The following is a 25,964-nucleotide window of genomic DNA, read 5'->3' as shown; positions in this document are numbered from 1 at the left end:
AATTTAAAAATTTTAAATTTTTTTAAAAGTACTCAAATACAAATAAAATTTTACAAAACTCAATTAAAAAAACATTAAAAAAACATCAAACTTAATTTTTTAATGGCCTCGCAGTACAATAGACAGTTTACCTTGCTGTTGAAAATCAATCACAGCCTAAGATAATAAACAGGAAAAACAGTGGAAATATAAAAAGAAAGGAACTTCTATTATTGATAAATGGAATACAGCAATAATATAATGCCCATTGGTTATTCATCAATGCAAGGGGGTCTCTCTCTCCATGCTATGCACACCCATCACTTTTGCAAGTCAGGCGCCATCATCCCTACCTACATGCAGGGACACCCTCCTAAGAATGGTGATATTCCACTTGATATTAATAAAATATCATCACTTCAATCTGCTTAAACCTGTATCTCCACAGGCCATCTGTACATTTCCTCTTCTGCTACAGGGAGAGTCAGGGTCAGTAGCCCAGTGGCAGAGTCATGATTGAAGTCTGTGTCAACATTGCCCACAGTGCATTTTAGAGGGCGCTGGGAAGAGTAAGCACCAAACCGTCCGCAGCCCCTGACTCTCAGTGCAATGGTTGCAGTTGGAAACCGGTTCTCACTGAGAGAAGTAGTCAGCTCTGAGGAGACTTCACCATCAAAGTGCTCTGGCGCCTTGTCAGAAGTCATATGGATTTCAACCTGCTCCACAGCACCGCCTGAGTTGAACATGTCAAGCAAGCCTATTGGTGCAAATGAAATGTTGGAAGCGATATCCTGCATCATTGATAGTATGATCATTCAGTGAATCATAGTTGTCTAATTAAAATACAGCAACAGCGAAGAAAAAAAATCTGTTTGAGAAAGACTCACATCGATAGGACAGAAATGGAAGAGTTCATATTCAAGAACTTTTAGTGTCACTGGCACTGAAGCACCTTTAGGCAACCGAACCAACTCCCCTGTAATCCAAAAGGCACAGGAACACGTTAACATGATTTAAACCCGGAAGTTTCAAAGACATTGTTTACCAACTCTGAAGAAAATTGAGCCTTGATCTACCAGAAATTGAAGATAACCCTTTCCTGTCATGTTCTAATACAATTCATTCAACATTAGGAGCTCACTTTAAGGCTCAATTTCCTTTCATATAGAGAGGGCCAAGGCTAGCATATTAAATTGCATAGCTGACATTTAAACTCTTTAGGAGTCAATTTATATTAGGAAGGACAAGTCGAGTAATTACCTGATTTGTAGGCATACACCACGGTTTCCCCATTCCATTTTGCACCAGTAACTTGAGCAATGCAATCAACATCACTAGCACAAACAGAGCCCGTGAGAGTACCTGGAGTTTCATCATGAATGCGGGTCTTCTTCTCAATCTTGCACCACCCCGCACCTTGGCAGTTGAAGACACCTACTACACCGGTGCATTTGTTCACATTCCAGATCTTGAGTAAGCTGCAAAAATGATATCCAGGATGAGGATTTTAAATGAAGGAGCATGTAAAAAACAGAGATGACCATCATGCAAAGAAGAAACAACACACCTAGTTCCATCTCTTGCTGGGTCAGCAAAGAGACTGTCAAGTGTTGGCCGGCCTGGAAGTTGGGCACGGAGGACAGATCCATCAGGGAGGACCAGCTTCTTCAATAGGTCAAAGTTGTGGTTCCCTGGTTTATCACTGCACAGGATCGCGTGAGAGTACATTTCCATGTCAGAATTTTGTGATATGTTTCATATTTTCGAATGATAGGCAACAGATGATAATTTTAACAACAAAATGAATACCTGACATAGATTGCACATCCACCAATAGCACGAGCAGCCCCATGATACTCTGCAGCCGGGTGTAAACTCTGCAAACCATGGATTCCATGTTACATAGATGAAAACTATATCAAAACTAATTGCAGCCCCTCTAAGAGTGATATATAAAACAATCAGGACAAAAATTGATGACCTCACAGGAACAGAATTGATTCATTTTCACTTACATGGAACATATCCCAGTCTGGTTGCATAAATTCTCCAAGGAAAAGAGTGTTGTAAGCCACAGAGGAGATATGGATGGTGTGGGAAGCAGGGTCCCGAGGATAGAAATCATCAGAAGCTCTCACTACAGCAGTCTGCTTGGCACTATAGATTCCATCAGTGTTATGACACATGCAGGCAATGCATCCATTGTCAGGGAAGTTTCTTGCAATTGAGGCCTCAAGAGCTTGGTGATAGCTACGGGTGAGAGACACTCTTCCACCATGGCCAGCACCAAGTGTTTCAATAATGTTCTGAGCATCAACTTTTACTCCATCAACTCCACATGATGCTAAATAGGCATGGAGCTCATTGTAGAAGTTGAAAACCTTCTTTGGATGCACTAAACCAAGGCCATGAACTGATAGGCTGTCCATAACAACGTCAGGTTGGTTGCCTATAACACCAGGAGATTGAACCGGATAAGCCAGTGCAGTGTCATAATGCTCCATACCAGCAGCCGCTGGTTTAACTCCACCCCAGTAACCAGCCAAAGCATGCCATACATAAACACACCTGTAACAGAAAATAAAGCAAAATGAGATGAGAATTAAAAAAATTATACCCTGCTTTCAGCTAATCCTCTTCCCTTCTTTATCTTGTGGATGCATGAAACTAACATCCCCTGCATCAAAGGGAACTGTAGACAACCCTTCTTTATTAAGGTAAAATTTTTCATGAAAGTGCGCCGCTGGTACAGTAGCAAAATAGTTGATACAGAAATAGAACTAAGATCACTCACTTCACATTATGGCATTGCTTAGCATCGTCCACAACATGCTTCAGTCCAATCACCTGTTCATTCTTTTCACAGTTCTTCTGGAATTTTGAATTCTCCTTTATTCCAGTAAGCCTACTTGCAAATCTTCAACAAAGAAAGTTGCATGCACTCAAGTGATTAGATATTATCAGCAAAATCACGATAACATCGAAATGGGTAAATATTATTCTAGAAAAGTTTCCCAGCTAATGCGCATTATGCCTAAGAGCATCTCTCATTGAAGATGCTATTTAGAAAAGTAAAATTAGTAATATATTTGATTTAATAACTTGATATGACCCGTTGTCAAAGAGTTGATTGGTTTAAAAATAACCAAATGATTCTCAATTATCCCAACATTAAAAGATAAATTTTTTAAAAAATTTCAAATAAAAAAAACAAAAAAAAATAACCCAGTTAACTGAAGTGAACTTGCCAAACCTATAACGGAGATCATAAAATCAAGATAATCTCATAAAAAAATTTAAAAAAATCAAAGAAAAAAAGCATTATTTCAATAAATATTATTTTATCATTTTTGCAATATATGTAGGAATGATATTTTTGTAAGAAAAATGAAAAAAATAGCATTTTATTTGTAAAATAAGTTTTAAAAGCTAAATTAATATATATTTTTTATTATTTTTAACTTTTCATTTAGCATCCCGACACTTGGGCCATCTCCACGGGTGTGTGCCTGTGTAAGAGAGAAATATAGAGTCCATACTGTGCTCCTTCTTGTACAACAACATTAGCATCCTCCTTTGCTTTATTTTCGATCTGTTGCCAACCATCATCAATGATCAAAAATCGTGGGGGAGTCCCTCCTTCTGACAGACTGCAGTCACAATAGGAACCAATTTAGTCATTCAATCTCAGTGTTGGTAGATCTAAGTCTCTATGTCATGTATGATCAGGATCTAATTCAATCTCCCATGTTATTTCTGAATTACCTCTCAAGGCCTTCCCTAACACCCTCAGCGGTGACATCCGTGTAAAAGGCATCCCAGGTACACCAGCCAAACCAGTCAAGAAAAGAGGGCAGCTGCACAAGATCAACAGAACACAACATAAGATTGAAATGATGAACTTACAACCGAACTTCTTGATTAAAAATTGAGTTTAACATACTCAAAAAATAAAAAAAATCACTTACCTTTTTCTTTTCCCGATGAAGAAAAGTTTGCATATATTTTTCCACAGCCCTGTTTTCATAAGTTGTTAGGAAAATGGTGATTACAAGCTAAAATTGAAACTCGATGCAAGTTTGGATTAAGGTAAAGTCGAGAGCTCACATGACAGCCTGGTTTATGACTTCAAAGGGGTTAGTCCCAGCATGCATGTAGACCAGGTTAAGTCCTTGATTGGTTTCAACAGCACTATCCCCTGCAAAACCAAACCAAACCACGAAAAAAAAACATGTCGTTTCGGCTCTTTCGAACTCGTTCCTTTCTATCTATTTCTTCCAATTGAAATGTACTCCGTAAAATTGATTCATTTGAATGGAGTAATTGATTGATTCTCCAGCCTGATAGTGTTCGCATCCATGAGCTCCGACCCAGAATTTCAGAATTTAGTCTGCTTCACTAATGGCCAGCAGGATGGGACTGAACTAACAGTAGTTTTTGCCATATGAAATATGGTGACTAATGACAGGTACAACCCATAAGTCTGTGTTGTGGTCTCATTCAATACCAGCCGATGGAATGAGACTAGATTAACAAGGATTACACTCATGGGCAGGTGCATATAAGTTTACACCAGACACTTTTAATCAACTCACCGCTATCAAGGCAAATCTCCATCTCATTCCTGTCGCTGCCTTGCAGTACAGCACGGAACTGGCCTTCTAGTAGGGGAAGGAAGACGGTGTAGATTGTCTGTGCATCATCTTGATCAACTCCTTCACCGCCATTCCTGCTTTCCACTAGCATGAATTGAGTCTCCAGAGGAATATCTTTCCCACATTTCCCCATTCTCTGGGTCATCCACCATAACTTGAATCGGAAACAACACATAAAACGAAGATCCCTGCCACCAAAATTGAATGTGAGCGTCTCCAAGAATTCAAAAACCATCCGCATATCCATCATCAAACTATTTACTTAAGTCTTAGTCCACGTGACTAAATGTAAAACTAAAACAAACCATCCGCAGGCATCAAGCCATTATGTCTTATATTCACCAGCAAAAATTTAACTAAACACAACATGTTTTCTAATTTATTGCAGGATTTTTGAAACGAAATTAAAAATCAGCAATGAAAGGAGATGCTTACTCTAAAACCCCAACAGGAAAAACATGGAGACTTTGGCTATGAGAAGCGGTGGCACCAATAAAAGCACCAGCAACAGGTCCAACACCAGAGCCAGGAGTCAAGACAATGTTATCAGGAACTCCAGTTAAAATTGTCTTCCCATGAACCAGAAGGTTCCCATCATTGATTGAAATCTTTGGTGTCACCGTCATTGTTGCTGTCTTGCACTTAGTTACTGCATAGCCAAAAAAAAATAGTAAGAAGAAGAAACCAAACCAACCCAAATCCAAGAAGCTTGAGTGACCTAAAAATTCAAAAGGGTATAAAATGGTTGCCTACTAAATATGATCCTAAAGGGGTTGGGTGATTCTTGGATTGGAAGGTAATGCGAGGAAAAGGGTAATTTCTAAGGATGCTAGTTTGAGCATTTCGATGGTTTCTGCGACAATTGTTGAAAATCCTTCCACCCCACTTCCACAAAGGTATCCACTTCAGTTGCTGCTGTTGTTGGATTCTTGCAATCCTCATCATTTCTGTCTTTCCTTCCTTCTCTCACTTACCATAAAATATATACAAACTAGAAACCAATTAATCTTTTACGTTACTTTCCAAAGTACTGATTCAAAAATACAAAGAACCAAATCTAATGGGATGTTTGAGTATCTCCGAAAAGAAAAAATAGATGTTAAATCAGTACTAGGAAAAAAAAATTACATATAAATTTATATTTGGGGATAGGACAGCGAAATAAATCTAAGTTTTTGGAGTTTTCGGTTAGTCAGGGTTTTAGCCTTTTATGCTTCGTGAACCTGTGAAAAAGAACAAAAGCATCCCTCTCGGATTTCTGTGGGGGTGTTGTTCGAAAATTAGATAGAATTCAAGGAGTTCTGTGAAAATACACAATAAAGAAAGGACTACAAAAGGAAATTAAAAATAAAGGAAAGGGTGGATTTGTGGGGAGCAGTAAAGACAGAGGACCACAACGGTTTCATACTTCCATTTCTGTTTGTTCGTTGTTCACTTTTAGCTGTTAAGCCTTTTTTCCTGTGGATTCAAGAACAAAAACAATCTTCAAAATTTCACATCCAAAAGCCGAAACAAAACTCTTGTATATAGTTTTAAAAAAAAAGGGAAAAATGAAGTTAGTCAAAAATTGGGTTATGACAGTGACAAAGTTGATGATTATGATTTGAGAGCAAAAGGAGCTCGAAGAAAGCTTCAAAATGGCAGTATTGAGGCAGGAGAGGAAAAAAAATAAATAAAATAGGTAGAGAGTTAGTTAATTAAATAACTTAATTTAACAAAAGCTTAAACAAATTTATCGAGGCAGGAAAGGAAAATAAAAATAAATATGGTAGAGAGCTAATTAATTAAATAACTTCAATTAACAAACGCTTAAACAAATTGAAGAATCGTGGTGATTCTTGATTTCTGGTTCATGAATGTTTTAAGCTTAATATAGAGTTAGTTTTTGTTCCAATTTGATCACCAACGCCAGATTAAGCAGATGTAGATGAGAAATTAAGAGAACTTCGCCGGGAAGCTATCATGCCTCTTCCAATATCAGAGCACTGTGAAAACTAGCAATGTCTATTATGATAGAAACAAACCGACTAGTTTCTCCGAGAGCAAAGGAAGTAAGATAAGTTCCCATCAAGAAATTCATAAAAACTCACCAATAAAAAAAAAAAAAGGATCCTAGACGAGCAAGAAACTCTGTTTTCAAGCTTTGAAGACCAAAAGGGCTTTAGCAAGCAGGGTTTTCCTTTTCTTTTCTTGGGATCTCAAAAGAAGAGCATTCTACGAGGAACGCTTTGTTCTTGGATAGGAGCACAAAGCAAGCTCAGTGATGGAGACGAGTTGAATATTAAGAAATGGAGTGAGGGTAAAAGTGAAGGACGGGAAGTGGGTTTTTATAGCATGTTAGGTGTTAAAGATCGAACAAGTTTGGTGTCCTAAATGGTTAGATCTTGACACGTGGAAACCATTGTCGGGTGGAATTAAAATAATTGAGATATTTTTCTTTCATGCATGATAACTGGTAGGCCAAGGTGGGAGTCTCGAGTAATTTAATTCCTGGGAAAATGATAGGCAAGGCGGTGCTGTATCGGCGGCTCCTGCAAGTTCAAGGGCTTGATTTTACATGATCATGCCACTCAATTCTGAGCTGTATTTATATATTATTATCGAACCTTTACTTAATTTGTTGATTTAATGTTCTTGAGAATGCTTGGATCTTTTCTTTCTTTGACTTTTTCTTGATTTGGGATGGTATGGTGGAGGATGGAACAATATCTATACCATAAGTACGTCGGAATTCATCAAAATCAGCTAACATCATAATCAATTCTTATGCAAATCTTTAAGGTAAAGTCTAATTGCATGAAGCTGAAGGGGGTGATAGTTAATATACATAATATATTAGGTTATTATTTAATAGTTTAAGCTGATTTATATCGATTTTGCCCTGGTACTAAATTTTCTAGAGATGCTATTTTCATCTGCTGCATGTATTGTTTGTTTATTTGTGGAATAATTGCAATTAAAATAGATAAAATACTTAAACTATACGGTATAAAAATTTGAACATATATCAACATCCCACCGTCTAATAGAAAATTGATATATTTGAATTTTATTTTTGTAAATATACCCTAGTAAAAGAAAAGTTTTGATAAAATAACACCGTTTCAAAAAGATTCGGTGGAATAACATAGTTTGACCATGTCACACTTTAAAAACGCGGCATTTACTAAATGTCGTTATTTATAAAAGAGACAAGATATCGCTATTCTGAAGCACGACAAGATAATTGTCGCGCTTAAAAATAACGATATTTAATAAATATCGCGCTTTTGAAGAGCGGCATGGTCAAACTCCAATTTTTTGCCTCAACCGGTCAACCAATTAGATCTAATTGTATTAATCGGTCAACTGTTTTGCACAAAAAACATATTTTTATGAAGTTTTTCTTCAAAATATGTTTTATGAGTTGAAATTGTCTTTATCAAACCTGTAAACTAAAAAATAGACTCTAATTACAATTTTAAAAAGTTATTGTTCACGCATTAGTGGATGATTCTAAGCAATTAGGTGTGAGTCTGCAATTATTAGATGATGACATGCTCCAAACAGATTACATGGATGACCTAGTAGATGTATTTATGGACCAATGAAACATGTTCAGGCTCACGAGGAGGTCTGGTCATGCCAGACCATAATAAATAGCTCAAAAGATCATAACCTTTGATCCGACTATTGGATCACACTTAAATTTTTATAGGAGTTTCTGGATGTCATTTTCTCTCTTGTAGCCACTATATCGCTACGTAAAACGTCAGATCTTTAGATATCAAAAAATTTGTTAGGATAGGTCCCCTGGTTTTGGCAATTTTAAGATTTTCCTTGTTATTTTTAAAACCGGTAGACTAGTTTAACTAATCATTACAAACCGAATGACTGGTTGAGCTAGAAATAGCACAGCTTGATTATATCACGCTATAAAAAATAACACATTTTGATCATATCACGCTAAAAAAAAATTATACTTATTAACCATATCACACTACAAATCCCCAACATTTACTAAATATTATTATTATAAATTGCGTCAACTATTATGTTGCACTTAAAAATAACAAGATTTACAAAATATCATACTTTTAAAACGCTAAAATATTACACTGATATTTCACCTAAATGTATTTTTTGCTTCAACATCAATTCCTCATTTTTAATTTTAATTTTAATTTTAATTTTGTGTGTGCTTGTGTGAGAGTAACGGAATAGCTGAAATCCTATCCTTGACGCGCGTCAAAAATGCGGACGCCGGAATCTGGATTTCTGAACCAGCACGTAGGTAATGGTAGATTGGCTATGTATTTGAAACTTGTCAGATGATGTAATAACTAGGCTTTTACGAAGGAGACTGTAGGCTTTTCGCTTTCTGTAAAGGAGATAATATATCATGTGATTTTGTTGCATCTTTTAACCTTTTGTTGGTCAAAGTTAGTGGGTAGAATTTAGCCAGGCAGCTCTCCAATAGCCTGCAACGGAGCATCAATTTCATCGGCCTAATTCACAGTACTTATCTTGACTCTGTGAGAGAAGAAATCCATGAATTTGCACATGGACGGTCCACATATCGAACGTTGTTATGCCACCCACCCCACATGCGCATCTTTTTTTAATTATTGTTATTTGTTTTTATGTTTTTTAAAATTAATTTTTTAAAATATTTTAAAATTATTTTGATATATTAATTTTAAAATTAATTTTTTTAAAATAAAAAATATTATTTCAATATATATTTTTTTAAAAATGACTTTAAAAATCATGTCACGAACTCTCCAACTATCCCTGCTCTATGATGGCTTGCAACAGTGCTTTCTGCAAGGGATGCAGCCGATGCAAAAGGTTGATTGAAGCTATATCATTGGTTAATAGAGAAGAAAGAAAGAAGAGACGAAGAAAAGAAAATTGAAGCGAGAAATTTAACGCTTCTGCATTTCTCACTCCGAGGCTGCTTCTCAATCCTCGGTTTGCACGCTTCTGTGACCGATTGGTAAATACCTCGAGAGGCTTCCAATTAAGCTTGACGATGACATTTGATGGCCACTCGAAAAAAGTACATAAACAAAAGCAGAGTAGTTGTTTATGCTAAATAGATCCCAAATGATGGGATTTAGATGCTCACATGAACACTAACACAACCTTTTGATGGGAAATCGCCAGCACAAGATGTCATTATTCTACTATTTAGAAAGTGTTTGGAACGCGTTTCAACTTGTGTTTTCAAAAATTTGAATTTTTTTTTGTTAAAATTTAATATGATTTGTACGTTTTGGATCGTTTTGATGTGCTGATGTTAAAAATAATTTTTTAAAAATAAAAAAACATCATTGACATGCATTTTGGCACAAAAAATTATTTAAAAAGCACCCGCAATCATACTGTCAAACACGCTCTAAGCGAAGTATGTACTAATTGAGGGTTAGTTTAATTTTCTACATGAATAATAAACCAAGTTTATATATTTTTTTAAAAATTATTTGATTAATAACTTTATTTTGTAACTCAAGTGTTTAGTGCGAGGGTTGAAGTCGAGGTTCTAAGTTTAAGCGGTGAGTAATTTATCATATTTTTATATATATAAAAAAAAATACTGGGCCAATTGAGTGGGCTTGGTTGTTTGTAGGCCCATGCATGTTATTGGTGGGTGGTGTTAGGCATGATCCCTTTCTATATTTTATTTTTTTTTGGTTTTCTTGCACTCAAAATACAATTACTAGATTCATTTATGTTTTTGGTTTGGATATAGTTTTTAAATACTATTTTAAATTTTTATTTGAATTTAATAATTTATTTTTTAATTATTATGTATATGATACAAAAATAATAATACTAATAATAAATTGTTCATGAAAATTCAATTTTTTTTTAAAAAAAATAAATTAAATAGATTTTGAACATGATTTTATTACATTTATGTTTTTTATAGCTTTCAATAGAAAATATGAAAATAATATTTTAATATTTTTTAAATTGTTTTAACAATCATAAAATATTTTTCTTTAAAAATAAAAACACTGATTTCAATTAAAAATCTTGAGTTCATTAAGACACGTCAATAAAATAGAAGAAAATTCAAAATAATTTTATTTTTTAATTTAATAACAATTAAAAAAAATTCTCAAATATTTTTGTAGGAAATTTAAGCCGCTCGTTGAAAAATTATGACGGTGATATTAGTAAAAGGAATTTATGAGGTTTCTTACCATGAAGGTGATGTTACTTGGTCGATGTACCTTTCATTCGAGAGGCTCACGAGGCTGTCTTCATACTTGTGACGTGCATAGAAATATCTGCGTCAAGTTAGGGCACTTGCCAGAGTATAGACACTACTTCATGTGGCTACGAATTAAAGCTCTTTATTTTTTAGCAAATATCTGTTTTTTTTTTTTTTTTTTAAGACTACTGTTTGTTCATTCCCATTGGTGAGCCAGCAACACATGCTTTCTGGGCCTCTGGCTTCGTCGCAGTACTCTTCAAAACTAATTCCTTTTCATTTTTTTTTTATTAAATAAGAAGAAGTTAGTTCGTTTTTATTGGCTCCAGATTTATTCCCATTTTTCAATGGAGACCAGTGGGCTTCATCTAGACGATGGAAACCACCTGGCTAGCATGAAATGAAGCCATGATTTTCCAAGGTTTAGGTTTGGATTCGTGACCATTTGCAATGCATTGGCCATTTGGCCTCTATCCTATCCATGTTCTTTTTATATTTGGAGTTTAGTTGTGATTATTTTTTAAAATATTTTTTACTTAAAAATATATTAAAATAATAATTTTTTTATTTTTAAAAAGTTATTTTGATATCATTACATTAAAATAATCTGAAAACACATAAAAAATTAATTTAAAAAAACAAATAACAAATTTTATTTTTTAAAAAATACTTTTGAAATTTAAAAATAAATAAATCGTTGTTGGTTGGTAGCAAATCTTTAAAGATTCCTGTCTTGATGCATGACTTTGCAAGATGGTTTGGTTGTTTTTGAAATTAGGAGTTCGTGAAAAGGACATATACCGATAGTAAGTATATTTTAACTCTTCGAGGGGAAAATAAACAAATTTTATTTTTTTAAAAATACTTTTGAAATTTAAAAATAAATAAATCGTTGTTGGTTGGTAGCAAATCTTTAAAGATTCCTGTCTTGATGCATGACTTTGCAAGATGGTTTGGTTGTTTCTGAAATTAGGAGTGCGTGAAAAGGACATATACCGATAGTAAGTATATTTTAACACTTCGAGGGGAAAATATTCAAGGCATGATTAATATAATGGACCCTTTAAATTGATTTGAAAATTTAGATTGAAATGGTTTGTTTTTCATGTTCGAGTTTTGTAATTGCTAATATAATAATTTTTAAAAATTTATATAATTATTAATTTCAGAGCTCATGAAATTAGTCGAGATATCGGACATTTACAGTAATAATAATAATAAAAATTTGGAAATAACCGATTTATTCGGACATTAATTGCATTCATACATTCTATTCCAGGCATTTCGGACACTTTCGAAGGGGTGACCTCCCGTTTTGTACGTGGCACAAGGCGATGGCCTGCTTGTGTCCTAACAAGGTGTCCTCATTTTAAGATGTACCTTAAAATGATGAAAGAGATTGATCTAGAAGGACACAGGATATGAATCCATATATCACAGGTCACCATATCAAGACAAAATTGAGTGGCAGGTAAGGTAGGACCCGTACAATCCATGGGTATGGTTGTGCTATATTTATTAGTATGAAAATGACGGGGTAATTTGTAAATAAATAAAAAAGAAAAACTATTTTTTTATATTAAAAATAAATATTTTTTTAAGTGTTTACAAGAATAATTTTTATTATATAATAAATTAAGACCCTATTTATTTGCTGGGAAGTAGTTTCATTTTGGAAAGTGAAGTCCGAAAAAGTGAATTATTTTCTGATCTTTGGTAGTGTAATGAAAAATTAGTTGGAAAATACTTTCCAATATTTGGTTATGTCATGGAAAATGAGCTGGAAAATAACTTATTAATGTTTTATTTTTCTCAATTTTATTAAAATAATGAAAAACAAATCTTACAAATTAAAAAGTTGAATGAGAATGAAATTAAATTTTTTTTATATAAATTATCTCAAATAAAATAAATAATAATCAAAATAATAGAGATCAAATCTAAAAAATAAAATAAAATAAAAGATGATAAAATTAAAATAATAATAATTAACATTTCATAAATTATTTCAAATAAAATAAGTAACAATCAAAAGAATAAGGATCAAATTTGATAGATAAAAAATTTCAATAAAAAAATGATAAGGAAAAAGCAAATAACAATTATAAAAATACCAAAGTTAATATAAAAATTAAATTTTAAGAGATGAAATTGAAAAATAAATATTCAAAACAAAATATATATAGCAATCAAAAGTTTGAGGACCAAATTTGATATAATTAACAAATAATATGACATTTCTAAATTTTCACAACTTTCAGAAAGTGTTTTCCGCCCAAATTTTTCAAGAAAACACTTTCCTGGAAATCAAGCCAAATTTTTCTTTGACTGGAAAGTGTTTTCAGTTGACCAACTTTTCTAATGACAAACAAACACATGAAAGTTTAGAAAGTGATTTTCCGGAAACCACTTTCCGGGAAACAAACATGGTCTAAGTGAAAGTTATAAAACTCAAATTATATATATATTTTAAATTTTATAATTGATTTTGATATTTATAAATTTTGAGATAAAATTAAATAACAACTATTTAATTTAATTAAAAATTATTTAACTGTCATAATATTTTTTTATTATATTTTAAATCTATATAAACTTGTTTGTGTATATTAATTAAAAAATATACAAAATAAACGTATTTATTTAGATATTATTTTTTTATGTTTATTTTTTTTAATTTAAGTAAAAAAGAGAACGCTGTCAATAACCTTCTCTCTCTCTATCTATATATTATTCTGCCCTGTCCATTTTAAATAACAAATGGGATTTTCATAAAAAGCCATGAATTCGGTTAAAAAAGAAAACTGATATTTACCGATTTCCCTAACCGAACAATCTTGCAAACATGATATGATATATTTATTTCTTGTGATAAAATAAATATTAAAAGAACAAAGGAAATGTAATGAAAAAAAATGGAGTTTTTTTATTTTTTTCTATCAAAACCAACAAAAAATTTATTAATAAAATTAAAGACAAGTACAATTAAGAGGAGACATTTAAAACAAATTCTACGTCATAAATTGAGTCATGCAAGCGGAGAAAAATGATTTTTTTTGTCTTATTATACTATAGTGATTTGAATTTACCTACATAACATAACGTGTCCAATTAAGAAAAATCAGGGTAAGAGCTTGGCCCTGCGCAAGGATGACAAGCACAAATGGAGAAATTATTTAAGTTTTTTAATCTCAGTAAATTACTAGTGATAAAAATTTAGGATTAAAATATTTATTTTTCATGTGGTTTTAGGTTCGAGTCATATGATTGTTAATATGATAACCACTGAAAGCTTACATGGTCATTAACTTCAGGGGCCGTGGGATTAGTAGAAGTACGCACAAACTGCCCCGGACATCCACATTAATAATAATAAAAAAAAATCAGGATAATTTTTTTTAAAAATCCATCTAAACTACTATGAATAAGTAAAATAAAATTTATCCAAACTCAATAAATAACATGTAATTTATAAGATAAATAAAGAAGGTCTTTCGTTTATTCTCTTATTCTGTAGATATTTTAACAAACAAAATACTTCTAAATCTTAAACAATTATGTTTTGAATTTGAGATTTTTTTCAAACCTGATGCATATTGACTTAATTTCCTCAAATATCTCAATAAAAAACAGACTCATTAGATGTATCATTCTAAGAATTTCAAAATTATAAAGTAAAAAAAACACAAGAAACTTTTATTTACAGACTAGTTTAGCAAATATGCAGTTTATGAATGAGATTTTTCATGATTCCCATCTAATTTTTCCTCGAAAGATTCACCGATGCAAATGGCATAGAAGCGGCTGATTCTGATGGGTTAGCTCAATAGCTTTGCCCTGGGTTTGATGGATATTTCTTGACCCAGTTCCAGATGGGCCAAAGTGAGGGTGAAATGTAATTTTCAGGCACATCGTAGATCTTGTTCTATGAAATATAACAAGTCTTTCTTGGTCATCAAATGTGAGTCCAAAAATAACAAGGAATTATACAATATTTTCTTAAGGAAAAAAACGTCACACGTATATCGAAATATGAGTTTTCTAAGGCCTAGGCATGCGATTATTTGTTTGGGTGTAAATATTGTTAAATAATATTTATGTAATCTTATTTATTAATGGTAAAATAGTATTTTCAGTGTAATCTATATATATTTTATTTGTATTTAGATTAAGACTAAACACTTATAATATATAAATTATTTATAATTTTAGTTTTTTTTGGTGTTTGATCTTAATTATTTTAACAAAAATAACAATCATGGTATAAAAAAAATCACAGAGAAGCTTAAGGGGAGAAGCAATAAAAATGAAACAATTTAGCAGTACAATATGTGAATTCTCTCTCGATTTCTTTTCAAACTCTCCCATCTGTTAAGGAAAATCTTCAACGATTAATATCGGAGCACATATTTACCACCAAGTTGGGACCCTACAATGGAGGCTGGCTAGGTTTACCACCGAGTCTATACCCTACAGTCAGGCTGAGAAATGAGTTGTGGCGGCTCCGACCGAAGGCCCAAGGAGAGGTTGCTGAGGTTGTCCCATAACAGCTGAGGAAGGAGCTTATGAAGGAGTTTGTAAGTGTAAGAGAGAGCCTCGTCCCTCGAGCTAGCTTTTGAGAGGAGATGGACACAACACCACTGCAAAATAAGGATTTTCACGTTATATATTCAACAAACAAAATACTTGTGAATCTTCATGGGGTCATTTTCATGTAAAATCCCACCACTCCAACATTTTAAGCAATTATGTTTTGAATTTCAACCTTTTTTCTCAAACTTGCATATGAACTTAATTTCCTCAAATAGCTCAATATGAAAAAATAGAAAAACAGGCTCATAATTAATAAATTAGATATATCATTGTAGGAATTTCAAAATTATAAAAAACACAGAAGAAACTCTTATTTATAGAATAATCTAGCAAATATGCGGGTCATATTCATCACATGTCACATATTCTATTCATATTAAACACACCTACATGGCAGTTTATGAATGAGATTTTCATGATTCCGGTCTAATTTTATTTTGTTCATTTGTGTGATTTTCTATATTACTTTTCCCTGAAAGATTCACCAATGTAAATGGTATGTTAAACACACCTATATTTTATTTTGTTCGGAATAACTGGTATATTCAGATTAAATTTCATCTTGCTCTGAATTTTATTCCATTTCAGATTTCTCGATCAAAATTCAGTTAAGATGTTTAGGTTTTATTCTGTCATGTGAATATTGTTTTTTTATCTTTTTTTTTAATCTATATTTTTTTTAATTTCATTTCTTTACATTTAGTTTATTGGAGACTGGATTTCATAATTTGTTGTGAGTTGTTTTTTTTATCATTATCTCAGTCTCATGATCCATGTTACGGATTTGACAAGTTAACCTTGTTTACTCGAGTTTTTTTGTCTATTATTTTGATTGAATTTTTTTTTAATTTCATCATTCAACATCTAGTTGATTATTAATTAAACTTTATTATTTATATTGATTTATTTTCTATGAAGTTATCCTAATCTCATGATTTGATTCACGAGTTTTGCAAGTTAACTTGAATAAACTTAAGTTTTTTTATTGTGTCCTTATTTAGATTGAATTTTTTCTAATTTTATCATTCAACAATGGATTTATTGAAAATTAAGCTTCATAATTTGTTTCAATCTGCTTTATTTGGGGTTATCATAGTCTCACGATCCAGATTGCGGATTCGGAAGGTTAAATCAAGTTGATCTGACTAGATCCAATATGTTGCGTCTCAATATTTTTTTAAAAAAGATGTTGTCTTGAACTTTATTTTAATCAAATTAACTATGCTTTTACCAGTCATCTAAGTTGTCTTTAAACTTGTCGAGTTGATCAGGTCATATCGAGTCAACTCCTATATTTTTTTTTATAGTAGAAAAATGTTAGCTATGCCTCAAAGTTTCTTTTTATGTTAAAAAAATTAATCTAACCCAGCGTAGCGCTGCTAACAATCTAGTAGTTAGTAAATATGAATATTTAAATTTTAAAATTGTGTTTAGATACTTTACATTGTATTTAAAATTTAAATTAATTTATTTTTGTATTTAAATTGTTTATATATTTATATTACAACCCAAAACGGACTCTAAAATCAAAATGTATCCTTCCGATTAAAAAAACAAAACGAAATTGATACCATTGATAGAAGCAGCTGATTCTCATGGGCATACATGGGCTAGCTCAATAACTTTGCCCCGGGTTTGATGGATATTTGTTGACCCAATTTGAAATGGGCCAGAAATGTAGTCTCAAATGAGTCCAAAAACAAAGGCTAATTAGGATACACGGAGGGTGCAATAAAACATATTGTCTCACAATTTATCATTTTTCTTATAATAATATTCATGGTTTTAAGCTACTCAATAATTGAAATTGATGGTGATTTAATCGTAAATTAAATTATTTTTCCGAGACCTATATTTTCCTAGCCATCAATTTCTTGTCGAAAAACAAATTAAAAAGAAAAGAAAAGATGTTTAATCTGAGTTATTTTATGCGTAAATTATTACATGTACACTGCTTTAAAAAAATAAAATAATTATAAATGTAATTTGCTGTTTTTTCCTAGAGCACGGTTAAAAAAAATGAGCCATCCTTTGCGTTGACATTAGCTCCATGACTCTCCTGATATTGCATGACACAGTCGAAAATGAACCAATTTAACTTGAGCAAAGCTTTTTCTTCAAAAACAAATTCTTATTAGAATGACGAGGTCTTGTCTCAGGGAGCACCGCTCTCTCCTTCACCCTTAAATGGGCTAGTTGGGCCAGAAGCCTTAAGTTTGCCACTCAAAAAGAAGGGCCCAGGAACATATCACAAACACAAAGAAACCTCGAATGTCATGTCGTTTTTATGTCCATCACATATCACAGGGTCACATTTATGAGATATGCCTTAAACCTTTGTTCAGTCTCTAAAGGAGGATGAACAATGTTTTATAAAAATTTAATTCTTTTTATCTAAAATTCTTTTTTTATTTTTTTAATATATTAATATTAAAAATAAAATTTAAAAAATAACAACTACTTGATATGACTTCTCACCATTTCTTTTTCATCAATAATTGAAACCTGATGGTGCCGTAATTGTATACTAATTATGATTTCAGGACCATTTCTTTGCCATTAATATCTTGTTACTTCAAAACAAATTAGAAAGATATATTTTCGAATAAAGTAATTTTGAACATTTATTGTTTCTCTAAGGCATAATTATTTATATTATATATTTTTTTTAATTCTTAAGATTTTCAAGTTTTCGAAGAATTCTAAACAAGTCCAACATATGGTTTGAAAAATAGATGTACATAACGTGAATGTTGTGCTCAAATACAAGTGATTAATTAAATTATAATCTACAAAAAAAAAATTAATGTCTATTTAATTTCCTAATACTTTGTGAGGTGCAAAGTTTTTACCATTTTGGTTTTTCATGGATTTGAATTATACACAAAATCAACTTATTTTAATTTAGTTTCCCTCCATAAATCACACAAAAACAAATACTCAATAAGTATAATTTTGACAAGATTTCCAAATTGATTTAATTTTAATATGAAAATAACAAATTTGCAGTAAGAGAAGCTCAATGTCATATTCCTGTATTAATTATAGCTGGTGTGATTGAGAATGTGGTTGCGGTTGTTTTTCAAAGTACTATTGACTTGAAATATATTAAAATAATATATTTTTTATTTTTTAAAAATTATTTTTGATATTAGTGCATCAAAATGATCTAAAAATATCAAAAAAAAATATTAATTTAAAATAAATAAAAAATGAAAAAAATTTAATTTTTTTTAAAATTCAAAATCAAACAGGCGGATGTTACTCTTCGCCACGGCATTTGTACGGTAGGTATAACATGTAGAGCTCGTAGGCATTATTAGCCTAACATAACTGGTCAAAAAAACTGCCTTTTGTTTGGTCAACCACTTTATTGTACACAGTGAACGTTGGCAGGAATTTATTTTTCTCTTATAAAAGAAAAGGGGTGGAAAACAGCATGCTAGTTACATGCAAATATTAAAATTAATTCTTTTTTGAAAAGAAAAAAAACTAAAAGAATGAGGGTTTCATGGTACACACAAATTTATTATATCATGGATTGGAATAGAGTCACGATGCTTTTATCCTTGAATAAAATCGTTATCGTAGGGTAATATAATTTTTTTTTTACATGTTTTATTAATAATTATCAAATTAATTCAGGATAACTTGATATTTTTATATTTTTAAAGCACATAAAATAATTAAATTTTTCTTAAAACAAAATTTATTTAACTAACATCTAGGGTTTTTTTTTAATTTTCATTTTTTTAAGTATATTAAAATGACTAAATTACCCTTAAAGCAAAAAAAAATAATCTAGAAGCTTTTTCCTAATTAAGTTGATTGAAGAATAATTTTGTATTTTAATAAATATAAAATACTATTTAAAAGACAAAAATAGTTAGCGTGCATTGATGCTCCATTGAGTTTAGGCGACGTGAGTGACGGATTCTAGCGACCAAAGATGATCTACCATAACTTTGTTGGAATCGTCTTAGTAACCCCTTCTTTTCTAGATGACACTTGTAGTTTACTAACATTTGGTTTGACGCCAATAATTTTTTTCTTTTTTTTCTTTTCTTTTCTCGCTCCTTAATTTTTGTGTCTAACCCTCCAAGTTTTCAAAACATCACTTCAATTTTTTTTTTAAATTTGATTCATGTTTTTTTGATTAATATTTGTTTTATCTAAAATAATTTATAAATTAAAATTTTCTCAATTTCATCTATTTTTTTCTTCAAATTTGGTCCTTATTTTTTTATTGCTATTTGTTTTATTTAAGATAATTTTAAAAATTATTATTTTTTTCAATTTTATTCTTTTGATTGCTATTTTTTTTACTTCGGTAAATTTTTTAAATTAATATTTTTTTATTTTATTATTCAACATTAAGTTAGTTGAAAATTGATCTTCTTGATTGAGTTTGAGTTTAGGATTTCATGAGTTGTGAGTTTGGGAGATTAACCTAGGTTTAAGAGACCCGTCAGAGTTTGCTTTTTTTCTTTTTTCTTTTTTAAAATGTTTTTTTCTATTTCATCATTCAATATTTCTTTAATTGAAGATTATCCTCTGTTATTTTTTATTTGATTTCTATAAGATTATTTTTTTCTAATTTTAGAAATAAAGCAGGTTATCTCAAGTCTCTTTATTTATAGTTCTTTATTAAATTTAGTTTTCTTAAAGAAATTTTGTTTTCGAATTCAATTCAATTAATTGATTAAATATAAATATAAAATGTTCACTTCATGATATTTTGTTTAGTTTATTTTCTGGGTTGTTGCTCTGAAGGGGTGTGTGGCCTCTTTTGGTATTATTGTGCAGACTTTCAAAATGGTGTTAGAACCATAGTTTTGAAGTTCGGCCCGACGGGTCGACTTGGGATCTGGCCAACCCGGGACTGGAACCAGGTCGGGTTGAAGAAAAATTAGGAAAATTAGAACTGTTTAACTTAGAACTGTCTCAATAAGCTATTTTTGGTGATGTGACAGTATCCATGGCAGAACGACAATGAATCTCTAGCATGCTTTTTTTTTTTAGTATAACATTGACAGTTCATTTTTTATTATTATTCATTGCTAATTTTTTATCATTTGGTTTATTTATTGTTGATATTTATTTTAATTATATTATTAAATTAATTAAATTTATTAAACTCGATGAATTACATAACACGACCATTATATTTTTCTTCTTGAAAAACACAAGCATCTCCTGGATATCTATTTTGCAACGTTCCTATGATCTCTTGCCACCTCTTGTTATGATTTTTAACCTGAATACAAATCAATATGAAAGAATGGGTTGCGAGATTCGAGTTGCAATTTGCAAAGAAAGAACATACCGACCATGATGTTGCTATGCATTGAGAATATAGTTGCAATTTGCAAAGAAAATACCCCCTTGAAGCGTTTTGTAACATGGAAACAAAGATTCACATGGTTAAATTTACACCCAACAATTGCTAGATGATGAATTTGATAATGGTATTAACAGTTTAACACTATTTACAACACAGCTCCTTCGATCTCTCACCACCGCTTTTTTTCTCATCACTCCCACAACAAACAAATAAAACATTGCAACACCAAAAAACCACAACTAGGGCACGAGTCCTAGTTAAATATAAAGATTTTTTAAATAATAAAATAAGATATGGGGAAATAACACAGATTATACAGTTTAATTCTTGTTGAGTCATCTACCCTCACTGGTCAATTTTAATGATCCATCCTTCATTAGTTTCAGGCTCAGATTGTTGAACCGCTCTCGTGAATACTGCCTTGATGCTTTCCGCCAATCTGTGCCAGCCTTCATCATTGCGGCAAACTCCTCGTAACTTATTTTTCCATCCTGCAAGTTCACAGAAGGGGGCTCGGGTTAGATTCCATGCATGGCAAGGGGAATAAGCACTGATGGTTATGGGAAGCATTACCAGTTTACAGAGACATTTCCGGGTTTCATTAGAAAGTTTCAAGAAAGGAACACATTGTATCTTTTGCTTGCAGGCATGATATAAGTTTTCTTTTTTCATAGAAGAAAGATGATAAACAGGTGTATGCAGAGGACTCGATTTCCATCAAATGTAAAACATGCATGCCGTTTATAGATCCAGGAAAAAAACACAATTGAAAGAAAAAAGACTGACCTTATCTGTGTCCACATCATGAATTATAGCATTAATAACGTCTTCATTACTTCCATCAACTTCATCAGCCAAGGCATCTCTTAGCTCATCGATTTCTATGTGCCCACTTTGGTTTTGATCAAAGAATTCAAAGGCTTTGCGAAGGTGTTCGTCATTCCCCATCTTTCTCAGGTGAACAGTAATAGCCACAAATTCTCCGTAGTCAAGATAGCCATCTCGATCTGCATCACCCTGTTCAAGAAAACTTGTTAAGCTCATGGCACAAAATGGCAGTTGATGGTATAGAGGTTTCTTTTTCCCATTCAAGATCAATGTGTAAAAATGTAGAATACCTAAATTTTGATGACTTACCACTTCCATTAAAATTTGAAGATCAATCTCAGGAACCTGTTGGCCAAGTTTTTGTAATCCAACTCTTAGCTCATCAATGTTAATCTTGCCCTTGTTGCCAGTATCCATCAGTTGGAATCCCTCCTTTATGCCAGCAACTTCCTCCACTGACAAATGCTCAGCTATTACCTGTTAATTTGACATTGTAAAGAATGGAAGATAATGTAAGAGAGACAGAATTTGGAATAAAACAAATACCAAATCCAAACAATTTAAAGAGGCAAAACCAAGCTTCCTTGAACTGTTAAGGAAAAAATAATCACTAGATTACTTATTCTACCCAGCAAATGCTTAAGACATTACCCTCAGAGCTCTTTTCTTGAGTTTGTTCATAACAGAAAATTGCTTGAGCCTTGTTCTTACTGTTTCACCTAAAGAAACATTAGGAGCCTTCTTTGCATTCTGCAACCAAGGGTGATCTGCATTTCAAGAACAAGCAACTTAGAAGACCTGTGTTTCCAAGAATTTCATTTTGGGAATTTCCCAAGCAATCTCATCCAATTAACCAAATAATAAAAGATCCAAAAGCATAAGACAACAATTCCATTAATTAGTAATGAACATTACCTAGCACTTGCTGTGCTGTAAGCCGGCGCTTTGGGTCAGGATCAAGCATCTTTCTCACAAGGTCTTTGGCATTTTCAGAAACTTTGGGCCAGGGATCCCTCTTAAAATCAATAACTGACCTGATAATTGCTTGTGCAACTCCCTGTTCAGTTTCTGCAGTGGAGGCAGAGTTTTTATTAGTGGAAAATACCTATACCGGCATATCATGCATGTATAGCTAGGAATTGTTCCTGAGCACCCAATGAAAACAATAATTATGCATAAAGTAGGATTTTCTTTAACCAAAACAAAATACCAACCTGCCCAGAAGGGTGGAACACCACAAAGTAAGATATAAAGTATTACACCAGCACTCCAGACATCCACTTCTGGGCCATAATTCCTCTTTAGCACTTCAGGTGCCATGTAGTATGGACTTCCGACTATCTCAGTAAATCTTTCACCTGGAGAAAGTAAACCCTCAGCTAATGAACATAGAAGGATGAAAGCTAAAAAGCAGAAATGCAAAATGAAATGGGATCGTTCGTAAGAAGAAAAAAAGAAGATGAAGAAAGAGACCAAATTGCACTAGGTGATAGGTAACAATAAGACATTACCAGGTTTGAAAAACACTGACAATCCAAAATCAATTGCCTTCAAAGGTGCATTCTCCTTCTTGTTTCCGAACAAAAAGTTCTCGGGTTTTAGATCCCTATGCATCACCCCATGTTCGTGGCATATCTGCAACATGACAAAACATATCTCAGAAGCATTAGGACTCCGCTAATTGAATATAATGTGTGCAAGATGGGAGGAATAGTGTCGTTTTAGGAATAGCATGCTGTATGATAAAAAGGAAGGAAATCCCTACAAGCCTTTCCATTGATTTTGGACAACACAGAAGTTAATACAGTCAAATGAATTAACATTTTTAAGCAAATGAATTATTTTACAGTCAAATCTTCATTGTTAGCAAAAGAGTTTCGAAACAGTGGTGAGAAATCAAATTAAGAAAAGAGGAAACTGATAAAACCAAGAGGTAATCAAACATTTAGGTACTAACTACACAGTTACTCACGAAGCTAATGACAAGTGTGTCAGGGGAGGAATCAAGATATGATGAACCCTCGAGCTTACTCAAAGTAAGCAGCAGTAAGCACAAGAAGCCAGGGCAAAAGGAGGAAATCAACAGAGAGAATCCACACGGTAAAAAATAAAATTTTCAGATCACCAGAATCAATATCTGCCGCATCTACTCATCAAGACAAACTATCCCATAATTCTACCAGACAGTATGCACCAATCACTCCCAGGAGATTAACTTTTTACCAACAACCTATGGGTCCTAGGCTTCCATACACCAAGTATAAAACCATATTTCCTCAGCACTCAAATAGCACCAAGCACCATTTCAAGATCCAAAAGCAAAATTCACGTACAAGCGTTTACAATCAACACATGGAATAGATTCGACTCTGAATTTTTTTTTTAAAAAAAAACCCACAAGAGTGTTTCTTACCTGAACAACCTCCACAATGGTCTTCGTAACAGCAGCAGCAGCCCTCTCAGTGTAGTGTCCTCTAGCCACAATCCTATCAAACAACTCTCCTCCTTCACACAACTCCATCACCAAATGAACTGCACTATCATCCTCATAAGTATCCTTCAAGGTCACAAGATTAGGATGCTGAGGCATTTGTTTCATGATCTCCACTTCTCTCCTCACATCCTCTATATCAACAGCTGTCCTTAACTTCTTTTTAGAGATAGATTTGCAAGCAAAATTCTCACCAGTCTCCTTATCAGTACACAAGTATGTGATTCCAAATTCACCCCTGCCTAGTTCTCTGCCAAGTTCATATCTTTGCTCAATTTCTTTTCCCGTTGGGTCTCTTAACACAATCAGCTTGTGATTCGTGCCTCTATTATGGTGCCCAAAATCTAAGGCAAATGGGTTTTGTTTCTTCTTGTGCTTCTTTTTCTCATGATCAGGGACTCCTGGTGGTGTTACACAACAATTACCCATGATTCAAAAAAATAAAAGAAAAATTATAAAGAGGATGTTTCTTCTGTCCCTTTGTGGGGTACTTGAATTTCAAGGGAAAAAAAAAACGGAATTGGATGATTAGATCAATCGAAATCTGATCTTTAGACGAAAACAGGAAAGGGTATTTGAAATTAGCTTGGAAGATACAAACTTCAGCTACAAATGATCAAATCTCTCAACAGAATTTAAACCAAAAAACAAAGGATAAAGCTTGATTCATGAAGAAAATCTAGATTTCCAAACAAGCTGTTGCCTTTCAAGGAAAAATAGATCAAGAAAGAAAATTTATAAGGATTTCAAGACAAGAAACGAAAGGTGTAATATTCACGGGATGGAAGGGGAAGGTAATGCGGTTGATAAGAGGAATTTATTTGCAAGGCAACATCCACTATTGTATCTTTTTATATACAAACTAAGAATTCATTCAACAAAACAACACGGGATTGGATTGGATTGGTTCAAAGAGAAGAACAAAAAAGTCAAACCTCTTTTCCATCTCATGCACAACTACACTTCCCTTCCCATCTCTTTCCTTGATCTCTCTTTGACAATTTTATATCACTACAAGTCCCCGAGAGAGATGGAAGGCTACTCTGTTGTTTTCCCAAAATATCCAAAACAAAGCTCAACTCATCTTTTTTTTTTTTATTTTTTTTTCTTTTAAATACTCAATTTTTTTTTATAAATAATTTTATTATTATTTTTATTATTAATATGTGTATCCAGATTTATATGTATTTTGACTAATCTTATAGTCCTAAAATTAATGACAATATAAGTCTCCAATGATTTTAAAAAAACTCAAACCCGTGAGTTGTGACTATTAAAGAATAAATCTAAAATCTAGTTAGTTTTATTTTTTTTAATAATAATAATAATAATAATTATTATTATTATTATTATTATTATTATTCTTCGATGGTGTAAGAGGACCGATATTTCTTGGTCTCCTTGATAAGCGAATATATTTCCTTACTTAATAATTATAATAAACTCGATTGAAAAAAGTATGTTTGATTTCGATTAGTATAAGTAGTTTTACAATATTACTTCTCATCATCAAGTGTGTTTAATTTCCATTACTATAATTTAGCTTGATAATATTATTTTTATTGTATAATAAGATAATTATATTTTTTAATTACCTTTTGGTAAGATTTTATAAGTTGATATAGTTTATTTTTATTTCCAATAATGAGATGAAGATTTTGAAAATCTATAACCTGTTTATTTTTATATTTAAAAAATTTAGTTTGTTTTTATGTTTTAAAAGTGTTTTTTAAAAAATAATTGTTTTTAAATTAATTTTTTTTAGTGTTTTTATATTATTTTAATATCTAATATCAAAATAAATTTTTAAAAAAATAAAAAAATATTATTACCATATATTTTCAAACAAAAATTATTTTAAAAACAATTATC

At 32.0% G+C, this 25,964-nt stretch overlaps 2 protein-coding genes across 5 annotated transcripts; both read right to left on the bottom strand.

Annotated features, from left to right (window-relative positions):
• Nucleotides 1–187: 187 nt before the first annotated feature.
• LOC7468974 (probable galactinol--sucrose galactosyltransferase 2) lies at nucleotides 188–6,929 on the bottom strand. Of its 3 annotated transcripts, none has more exons than XM_002322674.4 (14): nucleotides 6,725–6,929; nucleotides 5,070–5,283; nucleotides 4,575–4,822; nucleotides 4,087–4,177; nucleotides 3,948–3,996; nucleotides 3,745–3,836; nucleotides 3,519–3,629; nucleotides 2,774–2,896; nucleotides 1,995–2,547; nucleotides 1,789–1,856; nucleotides 1,547–1,681; nucleotides 1,240–1,457; nucleotides 867–955; nucleotides 188–770 (listed from the first exon to the last, which is right to left on the bottom strand). In XM_002322674.4, the coding sequence occupies exons 2-14, from the start codon at nucleotides 5,258–5,260 to the stop codon at nucleotides 408–410; spliced, it is 2,331 nt and encodes a 776-aa protein (XP_002322710.1). In that variant the 5' UTR covers nucleotides 5,261–5,283; nucleotides 6,725–6,929; the 3' UTR covers nucleotides 188–407. The 3 variants fall into 3 exon arrangements, with proteins under 3 accessions (XP_002322710.1, XP_024443572.1, XP_024443573.1); XM_024587804.2 differs by lacking the exon at nucleotides 6,725–6,929 and adding an exon at nucleotides 5,384–6,708; XM_024587805.2 differs by lacking the exon at nucleotides 6,725–6,929 and adding an exon at nucleotides 5,388–5,523.
• A 13,921-nt stretch (nucleotides 6,930–20,850) lies between these two features.
• On the bottom strand, nucleotides 20,851–25,070 carry LOC7468973 (calcium-dependent protein kinase 32). Of its 2 annotated transcripts, XM_002322673.4 has the most exons (8): nucleotides 24,015–25,068; nucleotides 23,113–23,236; nucleotides 22,816–22,959; nucleotides 22,517–22,669; nucleotides 22,253–22,368; nucleotides 21,911–22,078; nucleotides 21,560–21,790; nucleotides 20,851–21,264 (listed from the first exon to the last, which is right to left on the bottom strand). In XM_002322673.4, the coding sequence occupies exons 1-8, from the start codon at nucleotides 24,519–24,521 to the stop codon at nucleotides 21,109–21,111; spliced, it is 1,599 nt and encodes a 532-aa protein (XP_002322709.1). In that variant the 5' UTR covers nucleotides 24,522–25,068; the 3' UTR covers nucleotides 20,851–21,108. The 2 variants fall into 2 exon arrangements, with proteins under 2 accessions (XP_002322709.1, XP_024443541.1); XM_024587773.2 differs by lacking the exon at nucleotides 22,816–22,959 and having other exon boundaries at nucleotides 24,015–25,070.
• Nucleotides 25,071–25,964: the final 894 nt, after the last annotated feature.

This window comes from Populus trichocarpa, chromosome 16, assembly GCF_000002775.5.
Source record: "Populus trichocarpa isolate Nisqually-1 chromosome 16, P.trichocarpa_v4.1, whole genome shotgun sequence".
NCBI lineage: Eukaryota > Viridiplantae > Streptophyta > Magnoliopsida > Malpighiales > Salicaceae > Populus > Populus trichocarpa.
This window is presented reverse-complemented; position numbering and strand designations above follow the sequence as displayed.

What these genes read in the sequence shown, in the direction of transcription:
- LOC7468974 (XM_024587804.2), bottom strand. Translation starts at nt 5,579, where the DNA reads ATGATGAGGATTGCAAGAATCCAACAACAGCAGCAACTGAAGTGGATA. An exon ending in TTTAGGATCATATTTAGTAG is followed by an intron (nt 5,284 to 5,383) that starts GCAACCATTTTA and finishes TTGGCTATGCAG; the next exon opens with TAACTAAGTGCAAGACAGCA. An exon ending in AAGCAATGCCATAATGTGAA is followed by an intron (nt 2,548 to 2,773) that starts GTGAGTGATCTT and finishes TTTCTGTTACAG; the next exon opens with GTGTGTTTATGTATGGCATG.
- LOC7468973 (XM_002322673.4), bottom strand. Translation starts at nt 24,521, where the DNA reads ATGGGTAATTGTTGTGTAACACCACCAGGAGTCCCTGATCATGAGAAA. An exon ending in GTCAGTGTTTTTCAAACCTG is followed by an intron (nt 22,960 to 23,112) that starts GTAATGTCTTAT and finishes TACTTTCTCCAG; the next exon opens with GTGAAAGATTTACTGAGATA. An exon ending in TCAAGAAAAGAGCTCTGAGG is followed by an intron (nt 22,079 to 22,252) that starts GTAATGTCTTAA and finishes TCAAATTAACAG; the next exon opens with GTAATAGCTGAGCATTTGTC.